General features: G+C 47.7%; 1 protein-coding gene across 1 annotated transcript; it reads left to right on the forward strand.

Annotated features, from left to right (window-relative positions):
• Positions 1 to 12508: 12508 nt before the first annotated feature.
• Positions 12509 to 13283, forward strand: LOC127043098 (zinc finger protein 3-like; the record flags this gene model as incomplete). The annotated part of the gene is made up of 2 exons (XM_050936832.1): positions 12509 to 12556; positions 12870 to 13283. Coding segments are annotated over exons 1-2 (462 nt in total), but the record flags the coding sequence as incomplete, so codon positions are not given.
• Between the last annotated feature and the right edge of the window lie 12662 nt (positions 13284 to 25945).

Raw genomic sequence — 25945 nt, forward strand, 5'->3', positions numbered from 1 at the left:
TCTGTTTCTATTGCTTGCTCACTCTCTCCCCTTCTCTGATAAGGAGCAATGGTAAGAGAAGAACAGGTTAAAACGTGCTAGGTGGTGGCTAGGTTTGGATGACAAATTTAAAACTATCACAGAGCCCTCTAGTGTGACACTGACACTATCAGATACTGACCTTTCTTTCACACTTCATTAATAACTGTTTCCCTGAACTACTTTGCTATGATTATTTCAATAGCTCCTACACTGATACCTGCTGCCCCTTCTAGTTGGTTAATTGCATTATTTGGAACCTGTACCTAAAATTACACCCTTCCAGGGAGCAAGATTCAAAACTGCCCAAGGAAACCCTGTTGGGCTTCAAGTATAGCCCAGGCAGAATGGCAAGGGGACAGCACAGGTGTTTCAGAGCTTCTCCTTTATCACAGGGAGCAGGGTCAGGGGGGCTAGTTATGATTGTTGGGTTCTATTCCTGGCTGTGGGAGAAAAGGGGTGTCTAGAGGATTAGAGGTGGGGGCCTAGGAGTCAAAGAGGAAACATCTCCCTTTTCAGCTTCAATTCACATTGAACAAGAACATGGCTTCTCATCTCTTAGGTTTCAGAGGAGCAGACCTGTTAGTCTATCTACAAAAAGAACAGGAGTACCTGTGGCACCTTAGAGACTAACAAATTTCTTAGATTCTGTTGCCATCATGTGGCCATTTCATTTCACTTCTTATTGTTAAAAGATTTGGGCACTTTTCACAGAAATATTATTTCCTGGGGAGAGATGGAGAAGTGGAAGCTGCATTGATTTAATCCTCTGAAAAATAGATAAGGATTAAAATATTCCCCAGACAGTTCAGTCCCAACCGTCCTCCCTTGCTGCTGCCAGTGAAGCTCAGTTCTGTCCCACGGCCCCAAGAACTGCTGGGTGCAAGTCCTGGGCCTGATGTGAAGTAAATGTACAGGTGACTCTGCCTGCCTAGACTGTTCTGTAGAAAAATTGAGACGCACACTATGTCTGGTGAAGGAGATACAAATGTGTTGTTTCATTGTTTTTCTCATTTTAAATGTACTTGATCATTTTGATGGCAAAAATATTTGTACAAGACCATGAAAAAAGGAAGAAACCATGAAAACACCCATGGGAGAAAGGGGGTTTCTGAGAGCCGGGGTAGATATGGAGATTTTTATGAAAGGGGGAGAGGCCAAAGTAGGGCCTTTAGCTGGAGCAAAGGGGGAGGTTTTTTTGTGCAGTTTCATTTTAACCAGTCTCACATCCTGTAGTCCCTACTTCCCCATCCCACCAACATGTGACCTAGCACCTCCCCACCGGCAAAGCCACCTGTGACTCCTGAAACAGCCCCACTGGTCTGGAAAACTGCAGACTCCCCAGCACTCCCTCTCCTAGCTGGATCCCCTGGCAGCCAGAGCTCTCCGCAGAAATGCCGTGGTTGCTCTCCTGGGTGGGTGTCTGGTCAAGGATGGCTACTGGCTTCTCCTGAGAATGCAGCTGAGAAATGACTCACCCTTCTCTAGATTCTCACCTGTGGGCTCTAAGAAGCAGGATGGGGCCTGTATGATAAAGTCCATGTATCATTTCCCTTACATCCCAGCCCTGGTATGTCACCAGTAGCTGCTGTCCCTGGGTAGCAGCCAAGGATGTTTCCCACGTTCAGGAGACCCCAGCCTGGGACTAAAGTCAGCTTCAGGCTTCTCCTCTCTCCCTTCTTGGAATCAAGTTCATGTTTTTACCATGAGTTAAAGCAGCCCAAACCCCCAGAGTCTGGATCAATGTCACAAGTTCCCTGTGTCTCTATGGAAGAGAATTTGTTAAATCCCAGATGAGTGGGGTTAAATCAGTTCTCAGCCTGAGTCCTTAGGTCTTAATCCTGAGGATATTGTCCCACCATGGGACCATTTGCTGCCTCTCTTTCATACAGAAACACAATTTTCCTTGCACAGACACAGGAACAGCAAGATCTTCCTCTGTCCCTTGTGCAAAGCAGGGAGCCAAAATCCATGGAAACAACGGACAAGCAGGGGGCCCTGGGCACATCCAGCCCTGGCAGTGAGATGTTCCCTCCTCTCTTTCTTTATTCTGCTGTTGTTATTTCATGGATTGTCTAGGATGGAGAAAAAGCTGAGTTCACTCCAGATGGAGGGGGGAAAGAACCCTGAAAGTTTCAGGCCCCAACCCCTGCTACCAGGCTCACTGAGGTGCTGGGAATCTCCATGGGAAAAGGACTGTGTGAATTGTCAAGGTGGGGAATGAATAACAATCTACAACTAGATCCACCTCATTAGTCACTGACACAGGCTAATCCTGCTGCAGATAGAAGGGAAACTGGGAGTGATTCTTTGCTGTTCAGCCATGGAAACAGTGACCCTATTGCACTGCAGTGAATGTGCTGGAGAAGGCTGGACTTTACAGGCAGGTGGAAATAGCAGATCCTGAAAACACCGGGAGCTCCCCACATCACTTCTGCCACCAGGGTCAGGTGTTGAGCTACTCACAGCGCCTCCCCCCCCACACACACATTACCTTCCAGCAGGGGGTGACAGCACCCCCCACCCAATGATGGGGAGAGGGCTGAGTGTATCTCTGCACCCTGAGTCCAGGGCACACACTCTCTCTGCCCCACACATCAAATCTGGCCCTGCTGAAAAGTGACCCCTAAGAACTAGCAACCTCCAAGACATCAGGTTTGGCCCTCAGAGAAGGGAATATGTCCCCCATGTTGCTTTTAGGCCACTGGATGCTCTGGAAATAGGAGGGTTCTGAGTGTATCCCATAACAAACACAGCTTATCTAGGGATGTAGCTCAGTGGTAGAGCACATGCTTTGCCTGTATGAGGTCCTGGGCTCAATCTCCAGTATCAGAGGGACAGCTGTGTTAGTCTGGATCTGTAAAAGCAGCAAAGAATCCTGTGGCACCTTATAGACTAACAGACATTTTGGAGCATGAGCTTTCGTGGGTGAATACCCACTTCATCGGATGCATGTAGTAGAAATTTCCAGGGGCAGGTAGATATATACAAGCAAGCTAGCAAGTTTCTTCATGAGGTTGATAGATTTCCATTCCATACTGCTAAATTCAGTGCCTTGCATGGTGTCAAGTATCAGAGGGGTAGCCGTGTTAGTCTGCCACAGGATTCTTTGCTGCTTTTAGCCATATGGAGTGGAAATCCATCCACCTCATGAAGAAACTTGCTAGCTTGCTTGCATATATATACCTTCCCCTGGAAATTTCTACTACATGCATCCGACGAAATGGGGATTCACCCACGAAAGCTCATGCTCCAAAACGTCTGTTAGTCTATAAGGTACCACAGGATTCTTTGCTGCTTTTACAGCATCTCCAGGTTCTTTTCACCCTGCTGCTTTGCTTATGCCCACAGGGGATGTGGCTCAGCAGTCTCCCTTCAGGAGCTTCAGTCCTGCTCAATGAGGAGCAAGTGCCAATTGCATGGAAAGCCTGGGGGTGTTTCTTCTCCTAAGTCACCTTGGCACATTTAAGATTCCCACCTGCTGTGCTGCTTGGGACAATGGTAGATGAGAAGTGTGAATCCTCCAGCACTGGAGGGAAAGGGCCCACCTGCACAGACTGAGAGGAAACGAAACAGAGGGGCAGTCAGGGCTGAGAGAGGTCAGTGATTTACACCCCCCAGGGAACACTGTCTTTTTGAGGCGAGTGCAGCTTGCTTGGGATGGTGCTGATGTTAGATAGAAGAAAGGCTGGAGTCAATGACTGATGAGATCACAGAAGGGGAAGAGGAATGGCAGCCCCACAGAAGGTCCTGGGTGCTCAGATGCCCCAGTTATTGCACCCTTGCCTGTCGTAGAGAGAGAAAAGACACAGAGGGACCCAGCTCCCCTACACTGATCCTATGAACAAGAACCTGGTTGGGAGTGGGGTGAAGGTTCCCTCTGGGCAAAGCGGAGCTGAAATCCCTCAGTGTCCTGGAATTTAAGTAATGGAAGCTTCAAACCCTGCACGAGTGTGGCCTTAGGTGCATCAGCAGAAGGTTGGGCTGGACAGAGGTGGCAGGTTTATATAATTTTTGGTTGTTCCCAGAATGGGACCAAGTCCTGCCCCCCCTACAGCTGTGTAAGGCTCTGGGAGGGAGTTTGGGTGTGAGAGGGAGAGGAATTGGGCTCTGGGAGAGAGTTTGGGTGCAGGGTTTGGGCTCAATCAGGGTATTGGGGTGCAGGAGGTGGTGCGGGGAGCAGCCTCTTGGAGGGAGTTTGGGTGCAGGTGCAGGTGTGGGGTTTGGGTTGGGGCAGGGGTTGGGGTGCAGGAGAGGGTGAGGGGTGCAGCATTTACCTCGGGCATTTCCCAAAAGCAACCCGCACTCCCCCTCTGGCAGCAGCCCCTAAGCAGGAGGGCCGGGGGCATCTCTGTGCACCGCTGCCTGCAGACTCCACCCTTGTAGCTCTCATTGCCACAGTTGGCAGAGTTGGCATTTGGGGTGGGGGCAGCGCATAGAGACTCTCTCCACCCCAGGGGCCTCAGGGACGTACCAGCCACTTCCAGCAGTGGTGTGCCACATGGAGCGAGGGTGGGCAGGATGCTGCATTAGTCCCCTTGTGCTGCTGCTGGTGGTGGCATGGGTCCCCTGGCCCTTTTAAATTGCCCAGGGGTGGCAGGCGGGACCAGGGGGGACACTCCAAGCAGGGCTGGCTTTAGGCCAATTCAACCAATTCCCCCCAATCGGGCCCCGCACCTAAGAGGGCCCCGCACCCAAGCCCTGCCGGTGCGCTGTACCAGGATAGCCCAGCTTCCCCAGAGGGCAATTTAAAGGACCTGGGGCTCCCAGCAGGGACTGGGGCCTCAGGCCCTTTAAATTGCCACCAAAGCCCAACTGCTGGAGCCTTGGGGACTATTTAAAAAGTCTGGGGCTCCCCTTGCTTCTACTGCCCCAGCCCTTTAAATAGCCTCCAGAGCTCTGCCACTTCCCCAGGGCTCCCGCAGCTATTCAAAGGGCTGGGGCAGTGGAAGCAGGGGAGCCTCAGGCCCTTTAAATAGCCCCCGAGCCCTGGGCTGCTGCTGCTACCCTGGTGGAGGAGAGAGGAGTAGGAGGGGGCACTTACCGTACAGGATAGGCTGTATCCCCTGTATCTGCACCCATCCGCAGCCAGCCTCTGCTACACCCCCTGCCCGCACCAGCCCTGCACCCCTTGCCCTGTCTCCAGCCAACCCCTGCCGCACTCCCCTGCCTGAAGCCAGCCAGTCCCACACTCCTCTGTCTCCAGGCCTGCCAACCCCTGCTGCACTCCCCTGAGGCCCTGCCTGAAGCCAGCCACCCCATCCCATCCCACCCCACCCCACATCCCCCTGTCTCCAGCCAGCTCCACACTCCTTGCCCTGCTTGCAGGCAGCCCCTGCCTGCAGCCAGCCCCACACCTACTGCCCTGCCTGCAGCCAGCCCCTATCTGCAGCTAGTCCTGCACCCCCTGCCCTGCCTGCAGCCAGCCAGTCTGCAGCCAGCCCCGCACTCTTTGTCCTGCTTGCAGCCAGACCCTGCCTCCAGCCAGCCCCATGTCCACTACTGCCCTGCAGTTCCCAGGGCAGTAACTCTGCACACCTGCTTCAATGAGATGGGCAGGGAGCAGCTGGGTCCCACACATGTGCACACCTTAGAGTGACCGGACAGCAAGTGTGAAAAATTGGAACGGGGTGTGGGGTAGTAGGATCCTATATAAGAAAAAGACCCCCAAATTGGGACTGTCCCCATAAAATTGGGACATCTGGTCACCCTAGCACACCCTCAGGGAGTGGTGGGGACCCACACATGTGAAACAGAGCTCATTTCTAGTTCAGGCCCATCTTTTTGAAAAAGAACTTTAGGTAGGGTTAACATACAGCCGTATTTTCCCGGACATGTCCAACTTTTTGGTTCTTAAATTGCCATCCAGGAGGAATTTTAAAAAATATGGACATATGGTAACCCTATTGGTACAAAAAATACCTACTGTGGCACATCCCTTAAATCAGAACTTTTTACAGGGAACTGGCTGCTAAGAAATGAAAGGCTTTTTTTCACATGGTTTTTTTTTAGTCATCCCTGCTGGGGCCCTGCCAAAAATGTTTGAATTGGGCCCTGCACTTCCTAAAGCCCTGCTCCCAAGGGCCTAATATTACTTTGCACAACAATAAATCTTGGAACAGGATAGATATGAAATGGCAGCAGAACCTAAGGAATTAAAAGCCTCCGGATTCTTGTGTGCGCACTGACTCCAAACGGAAACTGTAATTTGACTCGCTTTGTGTCTGTGGCTGGTAAAATATCAAGGGAAAATCATTCCAGTGATTGTGACCCTGGGTTTGGTCTTATTAAAATGTAAGTAGCATGTTACACTTGTTTTTTCAAAGGTGGCTTCCCCAAGCAATCCCAAGTTGTTTTTCCCACAGCTGGCCGGTGGGGGGCAGCAGGGGATCTCCCCAATCTGGGGGAATTTCTCTGGGTTTCACTGTTAGTTCTCCATCCATTCTCCCCATAATCACACACACCCCTCCCCTCCCCATTATCAGTGTTTTAGTGCGACCCCTCCCTTCCTTTATGGGATACAGACCCTCTGTGACAGACACTGACTGGGGCTCCTCTCTGCATGGCCCCTGTGGGGAAGGAAAGAGACAGAGAAGGGGAGAAGATGGGCAGAAGGAGTCAAATGGGGCTAAACCAGAATAGAGGAGATTTTCTTCCTGTTAAAATGTCCTGGAGTCTCATGGCTGAAAACCTGCATCTTGAGTTTGGTTTGGTGCATCAGCCTTTCAATTACCAGACAAAGGTGTGAACCACAGAGACTGATAACTGCCTGCTTCCCAGCTTTGTCTAAGAAGCACCTGCAGCAGTGCAACCGGTTAGCTCAGAGGGGGATAGTGCTGGGGTTATGAATTCAAGCTTTATCTAAAGCACTGGTTTCTATTACCTGTGTAGTTTCCCCGACTTGCTTTGCTTAATTCATGTGGAAAGTGCCATACCAAGAAAAGGAGAGTAAATTCTAAAATGTGGCAGTGAGTGCACAGCTTGGAAACATCCCCCCTGTGCTGCCATTAGTTCCAGTAGATTGTTCACTGGCAGCATGAATTGATTTCTTTGCTGCTGTGAAAGCTGCCAGGAAAAGTCTCTGGTCACCAGAGCTCCCTGTTTCTTCCAGCACACCCCTGGCTCCGTCACTGCTGTAGGAGGGTCCTATATACACTGAGCCTAAAGCTTTTCCAAGCCTTCTTAGTGCAGCTGGCAGCATGTTAATCTCATAATCTGAAGACCCTGAGTTCAAGCCTCAGAAAAGGCAATGGTTTTTGCTCCCTGCTTCAGATTTTCCACAGGAAATCAGAGAAAAGAAACTATAGGAGAGTGGTTTCTAGACACCCTCCCATCCATCTAACACACACACACACACTTTTCCAAGGCATTATCTTTTCCTTCTCTCTGGAGCTTGTATTCTTCACAGAGCAAAATAAAACAAAAACATGCAGGTCTAAGCCTAATACACTATGAAACTCAGTACAGATCAAATCTCACCCTCAGAGATTGTCCAATAAGCTTCTTTCGCAGACCAGACTTATTTCTTGTCTGGGCCTAATCTTTACACCTGGTATAGTCCGTGTTCCAGCTCAGGTGATAGCTAGGGAATGTCTCATGACTGCAGCCATATTTGTTCAGTTCCACCCCTTTATACAGCTTTGGTACAAGGCAGGAATCTTTTGTCTCTCTCCTGGGGAAAAGCCCCAGGTTTAAGATGGATTCCTGTACCAGGTGACATGGGCACATGTCCTGTGAGACCCAGAGTGTGGAGGAAGGGCACCTAGAAAGTGAGCTGGGTGGGTCAGTGAGAGGGAGGAGAGGTTTAGGGATCTGGAACTGTGGGGGATCCCAGATCTTTAATGCTGAATCCCTACCCAAGCTTTAGAGCCTACACTCCGGTTTTATTTCTGTTCAGTTTCGCTTCATTATACATTTTTTCCTAAATATTATTATTTTAACTCTTGACCTCCCACTCCTACTCATTACCCCCTCCCCATATAACCTCCCCATCTCTATGCACAGCAACCCTGGCCACTGATCTGGAGTCCTTGCTGCATTCCTCCCTCCCACAGCAGGGCCCCTACCTAGGCACAAATGAGCACTTTGTTGATGATGTCACAGGGTGGTGGTGTAGCCTGTACAATTTTTATGCCTATAAGATTACATATTGGGGTATAGCTCGTCATTGTACATGGCTACTCATAGTTAATTGAGGAGATGAAATTTTGTGAAACACACAGAAATGTGATTTAATACAGACAGTTATAATTGAAATCATAGGCAAGGATCAATACATGTAACGATTAGACTAACGTAAGTATAGTAAAGAGGGTTTTGCCCTATGCATACTTACAAGTTATGGACACCGTTGGAAACAAAGATCGAGGGCAAGGGAGGCCATTAGAAGGGAGGCCCCGCTTCAGTTTACACTGTCTCAGGGACCCAACAAAATGAAAAAATGGTAACTAGGAGAGGTAATTTATCCACTTTATTATGGTAATAGGATGGCTATATACCATATCTGTTCCTTTACTCTGATTACAGTAATGTCAATAGTTGCCCCGACCCATATGTGGCCTTTGGGAAGCCCATAATTAAGCATCAAGCATTAATACTCATGATTTACATCACTTATTTATTCCAATATATGAATGCGTCCAACTGCTGAGATACTGCATAGCAGCCTAAATGCTAAAGCCCACCTCTGCTTTCAGAATCTTGTGGCGTATTGCACCTGCTTGTGGTTACTCGTTAGTCTCTCAAAATGAAGGTGAAAAATATCTGACCTGGGATTCTCTCCTTAGGCCTATTCAGATAAATCCCAGACTTCAGCATAACTACTCACACAAAGCAGCCCTTAACTGTAGCAGCTTTGGCTATGTTTATACTACTGCAGTCGGTTGACCTACGCTGCGCAACTCCAGCTATGTGAATAAAGTAGCTGGAGTCTGCTTACCTTAGTTACCGCAGGGCATACGCTGCAGGGGGTCGACTTACTTCACTCTTCTCATCTGGGTAGAGTACAGGGGTCGACTGGAGAGCAATTTGCAGTCAATTTAGCGGGTGTTTACTACACCCGCTACATTGACCACAGGTGGATCGATCTTAGAGCGTCGATCCCGGCAGTAGTGTAGACTTGCATCACCTCCCTGCCCCTCCACACATGTTCCAAGCTAATAAGCAATACTCTGATCACGATATTTTACCTCTAGCGAGTATAAAATTGCCCAAAAGACATGGTGGTCATAGATGATAAAATCAGGTCAGAGTCAACAGAAGTGAGAGTTTGGAGAGTCTTGTCCACCCTCTCCCTATCTGCAGCAGCAACAAGCTGTCTTCTCTCCAGGCTCCTTGGATCCTTGAGCCTGTCCCTCCTGAGGTTGCGTGGCCCAGTTCTTGTTTCTTACAGTCTCCTTTTCCTGAAGAATTAGGGGCTGTTGCTCCTGAATTTTAGTGTTTAATTCCCCAGCCTTCTCCACACACTGGGGGAGTTTAATTCTCCCTCCCATTACACCTGAGTCACTAGATTTCCTAATTCCCCAAAATGTGCTTTTGTGATGTCACAGTTCTGGGGTAGCAAAGCCTTTGACCTGCCTTCATGATGTGCTCAAGGAATGGCCTGTCAGGTATCGGGCCTCTAGCCAGCCCCTCTCTATGGGTAGGGACCTACATGCCTCTCCTTTTTGACCAGGATTTGAGGATTGCAGCTTGTCCTCCATTGGGTTCACTGGACTAATGTCCAGTCCCTGTGCTTTGCTTTCTCTCCAAGGGTTGTGAGCAGTGTGTGCATGACAGAGGTGGGAATTTTGGTGATACTTGTATGATGCCAATACACACCTCAGTTTCCCTCTCTGATTGGTATTGCTATGATTAGAAAGAGCAGGAGACATGAAGTGTTTTGTCATGTATCTGTCATGGGGTGATATGAATGGGTCATTAAGGACTGGCTGGGGCCAATCTACATCAGTGGAATACCCGACAGAGACAAGGGAATAATTGTCACTTTTCCATGGGAGGATCTCCATTTGGCTGAGTGAAGCATACATGGACTCGTTACGTTCTTGGGAGCAGGAAGAACTGGACTCGCAGACACAGAGAGCTCTACTGGAGCGAAGACAAATGAACAGTCACAGTGAAAGGAAACCAAAGCATTTTCTACAGCAGCCTGGCTCAAGGGCATTGGCCAGTATGGTCTGTATTGTCTTCTTTGCTTCCCTGTCCTAAGGACTTTCCAATGCTGTGTTTTACTTGACTAATGAACCCTGCTATGTTTTAAAAGTCTACCCAGTGTCACATCAAAAACTTGCTCTGTGCATTGACTGAGGAACAGTCTGTGAACAGGAGTGTCGCTCAGCTGGGACCTGCTGGCAGAGCTCACAGGTTGAAATAGGAGTGTTGAAGCCAGAGGCTCAGTCTCAGGTGCTGAAGCACATGGCCTGTCCTTCTGGAAGAGTGGGATCCCTTGGGGGTCTAGTGCACTCAAGGGGCACTTCCCAAGGAGTGTTTAAAAGCCAGGGCATTGCACAGATCCTATGGGTCCATGACAGTGCCAGTGTGTCTTCTGGGGAAAAGATATAAAACAAGAAAAGCATCTAAATGCATATTTACCATTGCCCCCTCATCAGTCCTCTTGGGAATCACTGATTGTTTCCGAAATGTATTAAAGTCTTCCTTAAAAGCTTACCTCTTGGTTATCAGGTCATGTCAGTTTGTAGCCCCAAAAGACAGCTCAAACTCAGCTGTTTCTCCCCCAAAAGTCTGTCTTCTTCAGTCTCCTGAAAGAGGTAAAATCAGTCTCTGCCCCTTTCTTCATGGGGCAAAGCTTCAGAAGATGGAGATCTGCATAACCAGCTTTAGAATCTGGCATTCATCACCCCTTAGTGACACCAGATTGCACAGGAAACTCATCCCTCAGCCATCCCTGGTATCATCTGGCCCATTCAGCATCATAGTCTATGAAGTATTCATGCTTTCAAGGGCTGGCTCAAATATACAGATAACAGTCATAAGTAGGGCCAGTGTTTGCTGGCAATGAAAACAGAGTAATTGACAAACATGGGCAATATATAATCCTTTACAACATGAAAATGCATTGAGGGAAGGAGACAGGAGCCAGCTGTGGGGGGGAGGTGGGACCCAGACACTGGGCATTGAGACCCTAGAGCCAGCTGTGGACTGAGGAGACAGGGCATGAACCAGCTGTGTGCAGGGGAGAGGTGCTGTGGATGCAGCCAAGAGCCAATGCGAGCGCCATCTGCTCTGCAGCCTGATGAGGGAGCCCGATCTCCCATTGCCAAGGCCCCCCTCTATCCAGGGGAAGCTCCACGGTAGTTTTGCTGATCCCAGACTTGTATGAGGAGGGAAGAAATTGGCAGCAAGTCTCAACGGCAGCCAGCCACTGCCCTGCGCCCTGGGGATGAGACAGGTGTCTCTGGGCAGGAATCTGGGGGCTTGTGACCCTGCATGCCCCACCCACCCTCCGATCAGAAATTCCAGATATGAACGGTGATTCCAGAAATGAGTAATTTTGAGGAAAAAATGCATTTATAGTGGCAATTTCCAGAAAACACTGGCCCTAGTCATAACATTAAATATGATAGTCTCAAGATGTATGCCTGTGTTCATCAGATCTGTCACTCTGCCTTCACATAGTTCACTCTGCTGGTGGGTTCCACCTCTTCCCCCATCTGCGTCTGTTTTGTCTATTTAGACTGTAAATTCTTCAGGGCATGGGCCATCTACTATTCTCTGTTTGAACTTTGCCTAGCACAATGGGGACCCACGGTTAGTTGGCCATTAGACACTAAGGTAATGAATATGATTTATAATAATAACTCTTCTTCCACTTTGAGCCAAGGAAGCTGGCCTTGGGACGTTACTGCTTAAAAATGAGCTGGGATTAAAAGCATGGAATATTCTTTGTGGCAAGTATCCCACAAATTCCACTGACCTCACCTTTTTCTTTGCCTGGAGTAGGGTTTCCAATTTACAAACCTGATGTGATCTCGCAGCTGGAATGAGGGGAAGAGCCGTGGGTCCCAGACCTCTAGGGCTCTGAGAAAAAAGTGCTCTTGAGAGCTGCCTGCACAGGTGAGGAATTGGTTAAGCCAATTCAAAAACTGTTCGTGAATACAGGAAACACTTGGGATGCCCTACAAAGACCTTGTGAGCTCTCTGAGTTCAAGATTGTTCCCTGCAGATGTGGAATCATTAGGCAGATGTCACTCATGGCTCCCCTCTACCCTGACTGACAACTGGCAGCAGATCCCTCCCCAATCTCGCTTTCCCGTGAGAATTCTGGTGCAGTTCTGGACCCAGAACTGATACCTTCCTCTCTCTTCTCTGGGGAAAGGTTTGGGGATAATCAGCTCCTGATAGGTTTGATCTCTCCCACATATATTTTGGTTTGTTCATCCCTTTTCCTATTCCTCACTCTTAGATTTCCTGTCTGTCCAGTGCAGGGAGTGACCTATGTCTGGATTCTCTCTGTCTCCCATCAGGTGTTGGGATGGTGAGTGAGAATGAGGAGAAATCCCAGCAGGAAGATACTGAGCAAGTATTACCCCATGGGACGTTATCAGGAAGATCCAAAGGGAATGTTTCCTGGAGTTGTGCACTCCCAGAAAAAGCAAAAGCCTGTGAGACTCCGCACAGGCCAGCGGAAAACTTCAGTAGCCACTCAGACCTTCTTACACGCGAGAGAATCAACTTGGAAGAAACACGCTACACATGCCATGAGTGTTGGCACTCAAACCTTATTAGACATAGAAGAATCCACATAGGTGAGAAACCTTACGGATGCCGTGAGTGCGGGAAAAGCTTTAATCTGCACTCATCCGTTATCAGAAATCGGAGAATCCACATGAGAGAGAACCCCCTACACGTGCTCTGAGTGCGGGAAAAGCTTCAGTGACTGCCCACACCTTATTAGACATTGTAGAATCCACACAGAAGAAAGGCCCTACACATGCTCCGAGTGTGGGAAAAACCTCAATCGGAACTCACACCTTATCAGACATGAGAGAATCCACACAGGGGAGAAGCCCTACACATGCTCCGAGTGTGGGAAAAGGTTCAATCGGCACTCACTCCTCATTATACATCGTAGAATCCACACAGGAGAGACGTGCTACATATGCTCTGAGTGTGGGAAAAACTCCAGTGACATCTCTGCCCTGATCACACATCAGAGAATCCACAATGGAGAGACACCCTACTCATGCTCTGAGTGCCGGAAATGCTTCAGTTGGAGCTCATACCTGATCAGACATCAGAGAATCCACACAGGGGAGCAGCCCTACACATCAGGCCTGCACAACTCCTAAAGCAGTGAGGGCCATATTGCTCCAAAGAAAACAGCTGAGGGCTAAAACTGCCCTACCCCTTGGAAAAGCCCTCCCAGTGTCTCCCGGCCCTGTGGAAACACTCTCATCTAGCACTGCCCAGCCCCACGGAAACAAACCTTTCTTCCCTAGCGCCGACCCACTGAAACAGCTGTGGGCTGAAAGGGAAGGTTGGGAGGGGGGTGGTACTTTTATTAAGAATTTTTCAATGAAAGCAAACAATTGTTTAAATTATTTTAATTTTCTTTATGAATTATGTAAAAATGAAAAACACCTGTTTTGGTGAAAGAAAACATTTGTACTTTTCATAATTACCTTGCACATTTAATGAGAGATGGTACATCTCTTTTCAGCAACAAGCTTGTTGTATTCGGGGGTCATATTTGAAGTGGATATTTTCATAATGTTTTCCAAATGGTCGTCAGTCACAGAAGAACGTTGCTTGTTTTTATTAATGTTCATGATGGAAAATGTTCACACATGTAAGTGCTTCCAAAAATGCTGAACGTTTTCAGTGCAACTTCAATAAGATTCTTGTATTTTTCATCATCCAGACCTCTGTAGAAGTCCCGCAGGCTGCTTTCTCTGTGCTTATTTCGGTAAACTGCCGAACACTGAAATTCAATAACCTCCAACTGCAAATCTAGTGGCACTTCCTCTGGATCCACAGAAAAGAGATCTTCAATCAACTTCAACTGGATGTCTTCTTCTTTAGACAAAGTAAGTCTTCTGTCAAATTCTTCAGTCAAAAGATTGATGTGCTTTGTGTATTTTTCTCCTAACTCAGAGTGTTTGTGCTGAGGGATACGCTGTGCACAAGTGGGAAAGTGACATATTTCACCTTTTGACAGCTTACTTCTGAAAAGTTTCAATTTCATTTTGAAAGCTTTCACTGCTGCACACATTTGAAAGAGAGGTTGATTTTTTCCCTGAAGTTGAATGTTGAGATCATTCAAGTGTGCTGTAATATCACAAAAGAAAAAGAGATCTTGATTCCAGGACTCATTTCCAAACTCTGGGAATTTTATTAGCCCATTTTCTAGGAATTCTGCTACCTCCTCTTTCAAAGCAATGAAACACTGGAGCACTCTTCCTTGACTCAAACACCTCACTTCTGTATGGTAGATCAAGTCACTGCACTCGGCATCTACCCCTTCAAGAAAGACTCGAAATGTCCTATGTTTTAGTCCCCTAGAACGGATGTAATTTACAATGGAAACCACCACTGACATTACATGCTCAAATTTTAACACTTTGCCACACAAAACCTACTGATGTAAATGCAGTGATGTTTGTTTATTTGTCTCCCAATAAATTCTTCAAGAAGAATAACTGCTCCAACATTTTTTCCGCACATAGCTGAAGCACCATTAGTACAAATGGCCACCAACTTTGTGAAATCTAATCCCGATTTATCATTCATGCACTTTATGACTACACTGGAGATTTCTTTTCCGGTTGTGCCACCTGTCATGGAGCACATGCCAACAAGTTCTTCAGTAATTTCAAAGTTATTATCAATACCTCTAATAAAAATAAGAAGTTGGGTGGTGTCTTTTAAATCAGTGCTTTCATCCCTAGCTAAGGAGAAAAAGCAGAATTAAGTGACTCTGCTTTAACTGATCACTTAGATTGGCAGAAATGTCAGCAATTCGTCTCTGTATAGTCATGCATGATAGACTGACATTCTCAAATATTCCCCTCTTTTCTGGACAGAACTCAGATACAGCAACCAAGATACACTTTTTAGAAAACTCACCTTCTGTGAAGCATTTCCCAGAAGCAGCAATTTCCTTAGAAATTTGAAAGCTTACTTTAGTAACTGTATCATTCTCAGTATGTAAGTATTTATTCATCCATTCAGTGTTGAAAACGCTTTGCTCTGATTCTCTTTTTCTTTTCACTCATGGTAGCCATTATGAAGCTTAAGATTTTGTTGAATAAATTCACACACAAGGGAAACACTCACAGTCACACACAAAGAGAAGAGATCTCTCACGATGCATGGCACACTAGCAAGGCACTGATGGTATGTGGAAGCCTGTAGAGGGGGAAAGAAACAGCGCGCATAAGGTGACCAGATCACAGAGGTGAAATAGGACCCACTCCCTCCCTGGTTGGTCCCACCATCACACCCCTCTTCAACCCCTAGCCCCACTCAACCTTAGATTCTCCCTCTTTCAAGTAGGGATAATAATGATCCACTCCTACCTACCTCACGGTGGGTGGAGGATGAGGATCCATTGGAGAGTGTCACTAGGAGTAGTGCATAATATGAGGTTTCCTATCACTTTTACTCCAATCAGATTATGACATAATAGAATATCTGAAATATTCTAGTATCAGAGGGGTAGCCATTTTAGTCTGGATCTGTAAAAGCAGCAAAGAATCCTGTGGCACCTTATAGACTAACAGACGTCTGTTAGTCTATAAGGTGCCACAGGATTCTTTGCTGGCTGCTTGAAATATTCTATTTTATTTGTATTTTTTTATTTTGAAATTGTTAAGAGCAGCAACTACTTAGCTCAGACTGAAGCATCTTATCTCATGTTTGTGATCTAAGTGTCTCCTCTTTGTGTGTGATGAGACAATTTAACACACTGTGACAAACAGGAGATGCTTTTGTTTTGCAACAAAATATTTTTGCAAAGAACTTTCATCCCACTAGTTTTGATTTTGAGAAACAAACTGGTTTAGTCTGAAGAGGATTTTCTGACATTCAGCAGACGCAGTGTGTCCTGTGACACCCACCCGCTATACGGCGGCCTCTGCTGAGGTCGCCCTTGCTGCAGCTGGTTCTGCTGGCACCCTGTGGTTGCCCTCGTTCATCCAGGAACAAGTCTCTGGTGAGCTGAAAATAATCCTGTCCAATTGAGTCTGGCAGCTGCCACCATGTAACCAGAAGTCCCCACACCTGCCGGGGAAAAAAACAGCCACCAGAAGGTGGTCCATTGTCTCAAGCGGTGCCAGAGCCTGACACAGCGCCCATGGGCAACCTTTGCTCTGCACATGCCGGCTGTGCACATGCTGTCCAGTTCCCATGAAAGATGTGTCACTGCACGTCTCGGTACTTAAAAATTAGCTGTGCCACTGGCAGATATTTTAAAGCTCCCCTCAGTGAGTTCTGGGAACAATTGCTCACTTTCAGTGAATGTAACTGTATGTCCAGCTCTGTGCAGTCACATTTGATAGAAGTTTGGTAATTAAATTATACAAGAGGGTCAGGTAAAGTGTCTACTGCAACCACTGTGTTTTGTCCTGAGAAATCTTTACAGCTGTTCTGAAGGGAAATGGGCCCTTTTCCTAGAGAAATGGTCTATAATGGACGGCTGCAGGCAGCAAGTGGAGAGATAATCTCATCAAAATTATTTGACTACTGGGTAATATAACCAAAATCACTAAAGGAATGTCAGGGGTTTCTATTGAAACTTAACTTGCCTGCCCCTGGCTGTCTCTGGCTGTACAAGATGGATGTTGTCATGGGCAGATAGCTGAGGGTTAACGTCTCTTTCACCTGGAAAGAAGTATCTGAACCACCTGACCAGAGGACCAATCAGGAAACAGGATTTTTTTCAACTCTGGGTGGAGGGAATTTTGTGTCTGAGTCTGTCTGTCTGCCTGCTTTTCTCTCAGCTTTGAGAAGTGATTTCTGTTTTCTAATCTTCTGTTTCCAAGTTGTGAGTACCAAACATGGTTTTGTTGTTTTTGAATTTACATGTCTATAGTGGCTGGAGTGCTTTGATTTGTATTCTTTTTGAATAAGGCTGTTTATTCAATATTCTTTTAAGCAATTGACCCTGTATTTGTCACCTTAATACAGAGAGACTATTTGTATGTATTTTTCTTTCTTCTTTATATAAAGCTTTCTTTTAAGACCTGTTGGAGTTTTTCTTTAGTGGGGAACTTCAGGGAAATTGAGTCTGTACTCACCAGGGAATTGGTGGGAGGAAGAAATCAGGGGGAGATCTGTGTGTGTTGGATTTGCTAGCCTGATTTTGCATTCCCTCTGGGTGAAGAGGAAAGTGCTTTTGTTTCCAGGACTGGAATTACAGAGGGTGGACTCCCTCTGTTTAGATTCACAGAGCTTGTGTCTGTGTATCTCTCCAGGAGCACCTGGAGGGGGGAAGAGAAAAAGGATTATTTCCCTTTGTTGTGAGACTCAAGGGATTTGGGTCTTGGGGTCCCCAGGGAAGGTTTTTCAGGGGGACCAGAGTGCCCCAAAACACTCTAATTTTTTGGGTGGTGGCAGCCGTACCAGGTCCAAGCTGGTAACTAAACTTGGAGGTTTTCATGCTAACCCCCATATTTTGGACGCTAAGGTCCAAATCTGGGACTAAGGTATGACAGATGTGTAATCGGGGTACAGTTGTGTAAAAAAGAGTAATCACAGTGCAAGGGATGTTAGGCAAAAGAGAACTTTGTGTGTAATGATTTAAGGTTTTAAGGACCAAAACTGACACTCATGGTTTGTAAAACTCTTGTTTTGAAGGTTTAAGATGATTTGTTTGGTTCTGCTTTGTTGGGGTTTTTTTTATAATGCCACTGAAAATCCATTTGAATCATTCAAAGTGTCAAAACTGCCAGACACTTTTTGCCAGACACAGATAACTAGTGTTGTTTGGGTTTGGCATTTAGCATTTAACTCTTAAGGTACCTCACTATTCTATAAAGTTCAAGACCAAAGTTATGGCTGTAGTAAGGGGCAGCCAGAACCAGAAGAATGGAGAAAGAAACATTGGTTAGACACAGGGCCGTCCTTAGCCATAGGCAGAATAGGCAGCCGCATAGGGCACCACTCTGCCTGGGGGCACCACTCTGCCGGGAGCCCAGACAGACGGGAAGCAGTGGAGCATGTAAGAGCAGGGCTTCTGGGTCCTAGAGAGAGCAGAATGCTGCACAGTCTGAGGGAGGAGATTGGCTGCTGGGGTCTCTGGGAAGGGGGGGGTAGGGGTTGGGGAAGGAGCTCACCTGTGAGTGTGACTCTTTCCCCCTGGCTGAGGTGATGTGAGACAGGCTCTGTGGCTCTGGAACCAGTATGCTTTGTTGTCCCCCATAACATCCATTCTTCTCCCCCCCTGCCCCAAGGAGCACCCCCTCCTTTCTCCCTCCTCCCCAGGAGCATCCCTCTTTCTCTCCTCCCTCCCCTCCGTCAGGGCTGGGTTGGGTGAGGCGCTGGGGGATAGGTGCGGGGAGTAGGCTGGCTACATGCCTGCTGAGGAATGAAAGTGAAAGTAACTCACTTCCTCGGCAGCGAGCCAGGATTGGAATGTCGCACAGGGCTGGGTTAGGGTTAGCCAGATGTGTGAAAAATCAGGATAGGGGATTGGGGTAGGGTGAGCAGATATCCCTATTTTATAGGGACAGTCCCAGTTTTGGGGTCTTTTTCTTATATAGGCTCCTTTTACTCCCCACCGCCCATCCTGATTTTTCACACTTGCTGTCTGGTCACTCTAGGTGGGGGTAATTGGTGCCTATATAAGACAAAGCCCCAAATATCGGGACTGGCCCTATAAAATCAGGACATCTGGATCTATCACCCTAGCTGGGGAGCGCCTCTCCCCCGGGCTGTCAGCTGTCAGGGATCCATCTTATCTGGGGGGAGCTGCACAGGGCAGGATGAGCTGCTGTGTCTCCATGGGTGACCTGTTCCTGAGATCAGATGCTGTGCTAACTTCACCATGGTCCATAAGGCTGATGGTGGTGCCCATTGGTGGGTGATTGGATCTGAGGGTTTGCTGCTGCTGTTGCCACTCTGCACCTCAATAGGTGGATTTTGGGGTCCTGCAGTTTTCCATCTATCTCCTACTCTACTGCAGCTGTTGGACCAGCAGGCTGGGGGGTGAGCCAAGCATGAAAGCAGTACTGTGTTGCCATTTAGATTGTCATTTAACAACTTTGTTTGCCAAAAATTCTTGCTAACAATCCTGAATCCAATTTCAATATTTTTTTTTTAAAAAAATCAATATCTTAGCCAAAAACAGAAAATTAAGTTGTTGACAATTATTAGTGACAGGTTTGGATTGAGGCAGGGAGTGGGCCAGTTTTCATCAGAGAAACAAAAAATGTTGACTGACTTTCCTATAGCCTGTTACTCTTGATAAGAGCCCTCCAACAACTGTAATATGCTCATCTCCTTACTAGTGTATAAAGCAGGGGTCGGCAACCTACGGCACACGTGTCAAAGGCGGCAGGTGAGCTGATTTTTGATGGTATGCAGTGGCAGGCTGAGCGGCTCAGCCCATCACTGCTCTGGGGTTCCGACTGCTGCCCTATTGCCAGCTGGGATACCAGCCGTCAACCCCACTCAGCACCTGCTGCTGGCCTGGGGACCCCCAAGGAACCCCAGGCTGTCAGTGGGCTGAGCAGGCCAGCTGAACCACTCAACCTGCTGTCAGCCTGGGGTTCCATTCACTCAGCTGGCAGTGGGCTGAGTGGGCTGGTGGTGGGCTGAGCAGGGCCGGTGGGGGGTTGAGTGGCTAGTCTGCTGCCAGTCTGGGGTGCCAGCAGCACTCAGCCTACTGTTACTCCGGAGTTCCGGCTGCCGGCCCCTTGCCAGTCAGGAATCCAGCCACCGGCCCCACTCTGCCTCCTGCCAGCCTGGGTGAGCAGAATCCCAGGCTGGTAGCGGGCTGATGGGGGTTGGCAGCCGGGATTCTGGCTGGCAGGAGTTGGTGGTCAGAACCCCAGACCAGCAGCGGGCTGAGCAGGGCCTGGAATCCTTGTCTAGGGTTCCAGCCACCAGCCCCACTTAGCCCGCTGCTGGTTTGGGGTTTCATTTACTCAGCTGGCAGTGGCCTGAGCAGGATTGGATTTTTGTATGACATAACTAAATTCAACGAAATAGGAAAACAAGAGCAACTAATGACAAAGTGCAAGAACCTAGAGAGCCTCCTGAAGCACGGTGATAGTTTTGATTTAAATGGACTTGAACTGTATGAAGAATTGAGTACACTGTCATCGATGTTGCCACATGCAAAATCGGCGATGGACATTGTACAGTTTATTCATACCCGCAAACTTGTTGACATATATCCTAATGTGTACATTGCCACTCGTATTCTACTGACAATTCCTGTAACTGTAGAATCAGGAAAATGGAGTTTCTCGAAACTAAAGCTCATTAAAAACTATCTCCGCTCTACAAGGAGTCAGGAACGCCTAACTGGTCTTGCTATTCTTGCAATCGAACAAAACACGACTTTATCTTTGTCATACGATGACATTATTACTGATTTTGCAGCCAAAAAAGCCAGAAAGATTGCTTTTAATTAAAAACAAATCTTTGTTTCAATACCTCTTCATATAAATTGCCAATAAAATTTTGATAAATTAAAAAAATTATATTATTTGAATCATTCTGTCATATCAGAATTCTTTTCTATAGTGCTGCTTCTTTAGTGCTAGTCCATTAGCATTACAGTGTGCTTAATTAAGTTAAACTGGTTTTAATAATGTGAATGTGGCAAGTTTTCCAATACTGTAAGCTCATATTTGTGTTGCTAAGAGCAGATCAGGCACAGGGGCACCAGTTTAATAATCTTGCCTAGGGCACCATAAATCCTAAGGATGGCCCTGGTTAGACAGATGGATGAACAAACCGAATAATTAAGCCTCTATTAAAAAAAAACAAAAACAAAAACAAAATGCTTAAAAGCATTAAAAAGAAAAAAGGGCCAAAATGTTTCCCAGTTTAACAAAATACCTCAGCCTAGCTCTGCCCTTAGGGTTTGAGGGTGGGGGGCACCGATTGCAGGGTTCGCCTAGAGTGCCAGTTGCTGGCAGCTAGTCTAGGGCTGCCCCAGCCCAGAGGCCTTTATTCCTCCAGCCTGCGAGGATGGCGGGGGTGGGGGCGGGGGCGGTCAGGAAGTTTCCCCTTCAATCCCACACACAACGGCCCTTCTTAGGAAAGGCAAAATCCTGGGGAGAAAAAGTAACATCAAGAAGGACTCCAAAGACAGAGTTTTTTTAAGAATTGGAGGAATAGTTGTGTGCCTGACCAGAGACTTGAACCTGAGCCCTCAAATTAAAAGTCTGATGTTCTGCCCACTGAGCTAGCCAGGCTCACAAAGATAAAAAGCAACTTCATGCAGAGGAGAAGCTACAGAAGAAAAAGAGTGCAGGAAACAGAGGAAATCTGCTGGTCTCTCTCTCTCTCTCGTCCCAGCCCTAGCCCTGACCTGCTCCTCCCCCCAGCACCTTGAGGCATTTTGCCAGCACCATACCCCAGTCAGCTCTACCCTCCCCAAACGCTAGAAGGCCCAGCTCAGGAACCTGGCCACTCTTACAGCCGCCTCTTCCGTCCTCACCAATAGGGAGGAGGATTGAGTGTCCCTCCCTCAGGCCCACCCTCAGCATTCCTGGGGAAAGACCAACACCGTCAAAGTGACTTTGGGCCAGTAGGTCAACCAAGAGAGTGGCCTTCTGTACCTGGTTGCAACCCAACTGCAGAACTCAGAGTAAACCCAGCTCCCAACCCTCCCTGTAGGGCTCCAGACAAGGCCAGCCTGCTGGATCCCATGTCTCCTCTGGTGCGCAAGTCACAACAGCCAGCAGGCAAAAGACCAGCTCCCGCGTCATTTGAAAGAGCAAGAGAAAGCCTTGAAACTCCAACTTAGGTATGAAGCAACAGGTCCCAGAATCCCACTGAGATCTGAGCTCAGCTTGCACTATTCAGTGTTCTGACAGCTGAACTTTATGCCACTGGACCAGATGGTGTCACAGTCTCTAGACACCTGTGACTCTCAGCTGGCAGGTTTGCACTGCACTCACAGCTTCTTTGCAGCTGCTCCCGCTCTCCTCTCCCCTTGGCTTTCTCAGCACCTGGCCCCACAGCACTTCCTGCCAACCAGAGACTGTGGTTTCTGGGCCCGCTCCTGCAGATATAGGCTACTTTCCTGCTTCCTAAGGACTCAGCAGGAGAGAAGGGCCTTTCCAGGAAATTGCTACGGCTTCTGGGAATCCATGTGTGGCTCTGGACACACCCAGGATGCGTTTGGTGACTGGCTTGTACAGCAGCTTAAAAGCCAGCTGCTAAAACTAGGACTCAAACACTGGACTCCCACAGTTGAAAGCCTCATGTTCTTCCCACCAGCACCTTCCTCTCACAGGTCTCTCTTTCCTCCTCCATCAACTATAATAATGATCTACCGCATCCATGGGGCCTGCCCTGAGTCCCCACATCCCCTTACTTTGTCTTTGTTCCCTGCAGGCTGCAAAAATGTCAGGGGAGGCTGCCCTTCCCTTCACGCAGTGCTCCCACTCAAATCAGCCAGCTGCAGACTCATCTCCTGGAACTCAGCCAGCTGTCACTTGATCCAGTCGTACAGTCACACACTGACTGGCTCCCCTGCCTGGATGCTCTTATCATAACCTTAGTCCCAGATTTGGACCTTAGCGTCCAAAATATGGGGGTTAGCATGAAAACCTCCAAGCTTAGTTACCAGCTTGGACTTGGTACCTGCTGCCACCACCCAAAAAATTAGAGTGTTTTGGGGCACTCTGGTCCCCCTGAAAAACCTTCCCTGGGGACCCCAAGACCCAAATCCCTTGAGTCTCACAACAAAGGGAAATAATCCTTTTTCCCTTCCCCCCTCCAGGTGCTCCTGAAGAGATACACAGACACAAGCTCTGTGAAACTACACAGAGGGACTCCCCCTCTCTGTTTCCAATCCTGGAAACAAATAGTACTTTCCTATTCCCCCAGAGGGAATGCAAAATCAGGCTAGCAAATCCAACACACAGATCTCCCCTGATTTCTTCCTCCCACCAATTCCCTGGTGAGTACAGACTCAATTTCCCTGAAGTAAAGAAAAACTCCAACAGGTCTTAAAAGAAAGCTTTATATAAAAAGAAAGAAAAATACATACAAATGGTCTCTCTGTATTAAGATGATACAATACAGGGTCAATTGCTTAAAAGAATATTGAATAAACAGCCTTATTCAAAAGAATACAAATCAAAGCACTCCAGCACTTATATTCATGCAAATACCAAAGAAAAGAAACCATAGAACTTACTATCTGATCTCTTTGTCCTTACACTTAGAAACAGAAGACTAGAAAGTAGAAACTACTTCTCCAAAGCTCAGAGAAAGCAGGAAGACAGACAAAAGACTCAGACACAAACTCCCTCCACCCAGAGTTGAAAAAATCCGGTTTCCTGATTGGTCCTCTGGTCAGGTGCTTCAGGTGGAAGAGACATTAACCCTTAGCTATCTGTTTATGACACGCCCCCCAAATTGCAGACAGTGGGGAAGCTCACTGGCGGCGATTTCCTTCTAGAACTTTAAAATAAACAGATTAATACAACACATGCACCTTTACATATACCCCTAAGTATATAACTAACAGACTTCTACATTTTAAGAACACTTTTTAACTACTGAATTCTGGGAAACTCTCATGGGAGAGTGCATCAGCTACTTTGTTAGAAGCTCCTGTGATGTGCTGAATTTCAAAATCAAAATCTTGGAGAGCTAAACTCCAATGAAGAAGTTTCTTGTTGTTCCCCTTGGCAGTATGAAGCCACTTTAGTGCAGCATGGTCAGTTTGTAGTTGGAACCGCCGTCCCCAAACATATGGGCGTAGCTTTTCCAGGGCGTACACAATGGCATAGCATTCCTTTTCACTGACTGACCAGTGACTTTCCCTCTCAGACAGTTTCTTGCTGAGAAACACGACAGGATGGAAGTTGTGATCTGTTGCTTCCTGCATGAGCACTGCTCCTATACCACGCTCAGATGCATCTGTGGTTACCAGGAATGGTTTGTCAAAATCCGGGGCCCTGAGCACAGGGTCAGACATGAGCGTTGCCTTAAGTTGGGTAAAGGCCTTTTGACACTCATCAGTCCACTTAACTGCATTTGGATGGGTCTTTTTGGTCAGGTCGGTCAGTGGGGCAGCGATTTGGCTGTAGTGTGGTACAAATCGCCTGTAGTATCCGGCCAAGCCTAAGAAGGATTGGACCTGCTTCTTGGACCGTGGGACAGGCCACTTTTGGATAGCATCCACCTTGGCCTGTAGGGGGTTTATGGTTCCTCGACCCACCTGGTGCCCCAGGTAAGTCACTCTGTTTTGGCCTATTTGACACCTTTTGGCCTTAACAGTTAGTCCTGCCTGCCTGATGCGCTCAAAGACCTTTTCCAGGTGTAGCAGGTGTTCGGGCCAGGAGTCTGAAAAAATGGCCACATCATCGAGGTAGGCAACTGCAAATTCTCCCAGTCCAGCTAGTAGACCATCTACCAGCCTCTGGAAGGTGGCGGGTGCATTTCGAAGGCCGAAAGGAAGGACATTGAATTCATACACCCCCGCATGGGTGACGAATGCTGACCTCTCCTTGGCAGGTTCATCTAGCGGTACTTGCCAGTACCCCTTGGTTAAGTCTATTGTAGAGATGAACTGGGCACGTCCCAACTTCTCCAATAGCTCATCGGTACGTGGCATTGGATAGTTGTCCGGACGACTTACAGCATTTAGCTTACGGTAGTCCACGCAAAAGCGTATTTCCCCATCTGGTTTGGGTACCAGAACCACTGGAGATGCCCATGCACTGGTAGATGAGTGGATTATACCCATTTGTAGCATGTTCTGGATCTCCCGTTCTATAGCAGCTTGGGCATGAGGAGACACTCGGTAGGGTGGGGTTCTGATTGGGTGAGCATTACCTGTATCAATGGAGTGGTATGCCCGTTCAGTCCGTCCTGGGGTGGCTGAGAACAATGGGGCGAAGCTAGTGCACAGCTCCTTGATTTGTTGTCGCTGCAGACGTTCCAGGGTGGTTGAGAGGTTCACCTCTTCCACGCCACCGTCTTTTTTCCCGTCGTAGTAGACACCGTCAGGCCACTCAGCATCATCTCCCTGGACTGTAAACTGACAAACCTGTAAGTCTCTGGAATAGAAAGGCTTGAGAGAATTAACATGGTACACTTTAGGCTTTAGTGAGGAATTGGGAAATGCTATGAGGTAGTTTACAGCTCCCAGGCGCTCTTGGACCGTGAATGGCCCTTCCCATGATGCTTCCATCTTATGGGCCTGTTGCGCCTTCAAGACCATAACCTGGTCTCCTACCTTGAAGGAACGTTCTCTGGCATGTCTGTCATACCAGGCCTTTTGCTCTTCTTGAGCATCCTTTAGGTTCTCTCTAGCAAGGGCTAAAGAGTGTCGGAGGGTGCTTTGTAGGTTGCTTACAAAGTCCAGAATGTTAGTTCCTGGAGAAGGCGTAAACCCCTCCCATTGCTGCTTCACCAACTGTAATGGCCCCTTAACCTCGTGACCATACACAAGTTCAAATGGTGAAAACCCTAAACTGGGATGTGGTACAGCCCTGTAGGCAAACAGCAACTGCTGCAACACTAGGTCCCAATTATTGGAGAATTTGTTGATGAATTTTCGTATCATAGCCCCCAAAGTTCCATTGAACCTTTCCACCAGGCCATTGGTTTGATGGTGGTACGGGGTGGCAACCAAGTGATTCACCCCATGAGTTTCCCACAGTTTTTCCATGGTCCCTGCCAGGAAATTAGATCCTGAATTTGTAAGGATGTCGGAGGGCCAACCTACCCTGGCAAAGATGTCTGTTAAGGCCAGGCACACAGTGTTAGCCCG

This window comes from Gopherus flavomarginatus, chromosome 1 (assembly GCF_025201925.1).
Source record: "Gopherus flavomarginatus isolate rGopFla2 chromosome 1, rGopFla2.mat.asm, whole genome shotgun sequence".
Taxonomy (NCBI): Eukaryota; Metazoa; Chordata; order Testudines; family Testudinidae; genus Gopherus; species Gopherus flavomarginatus.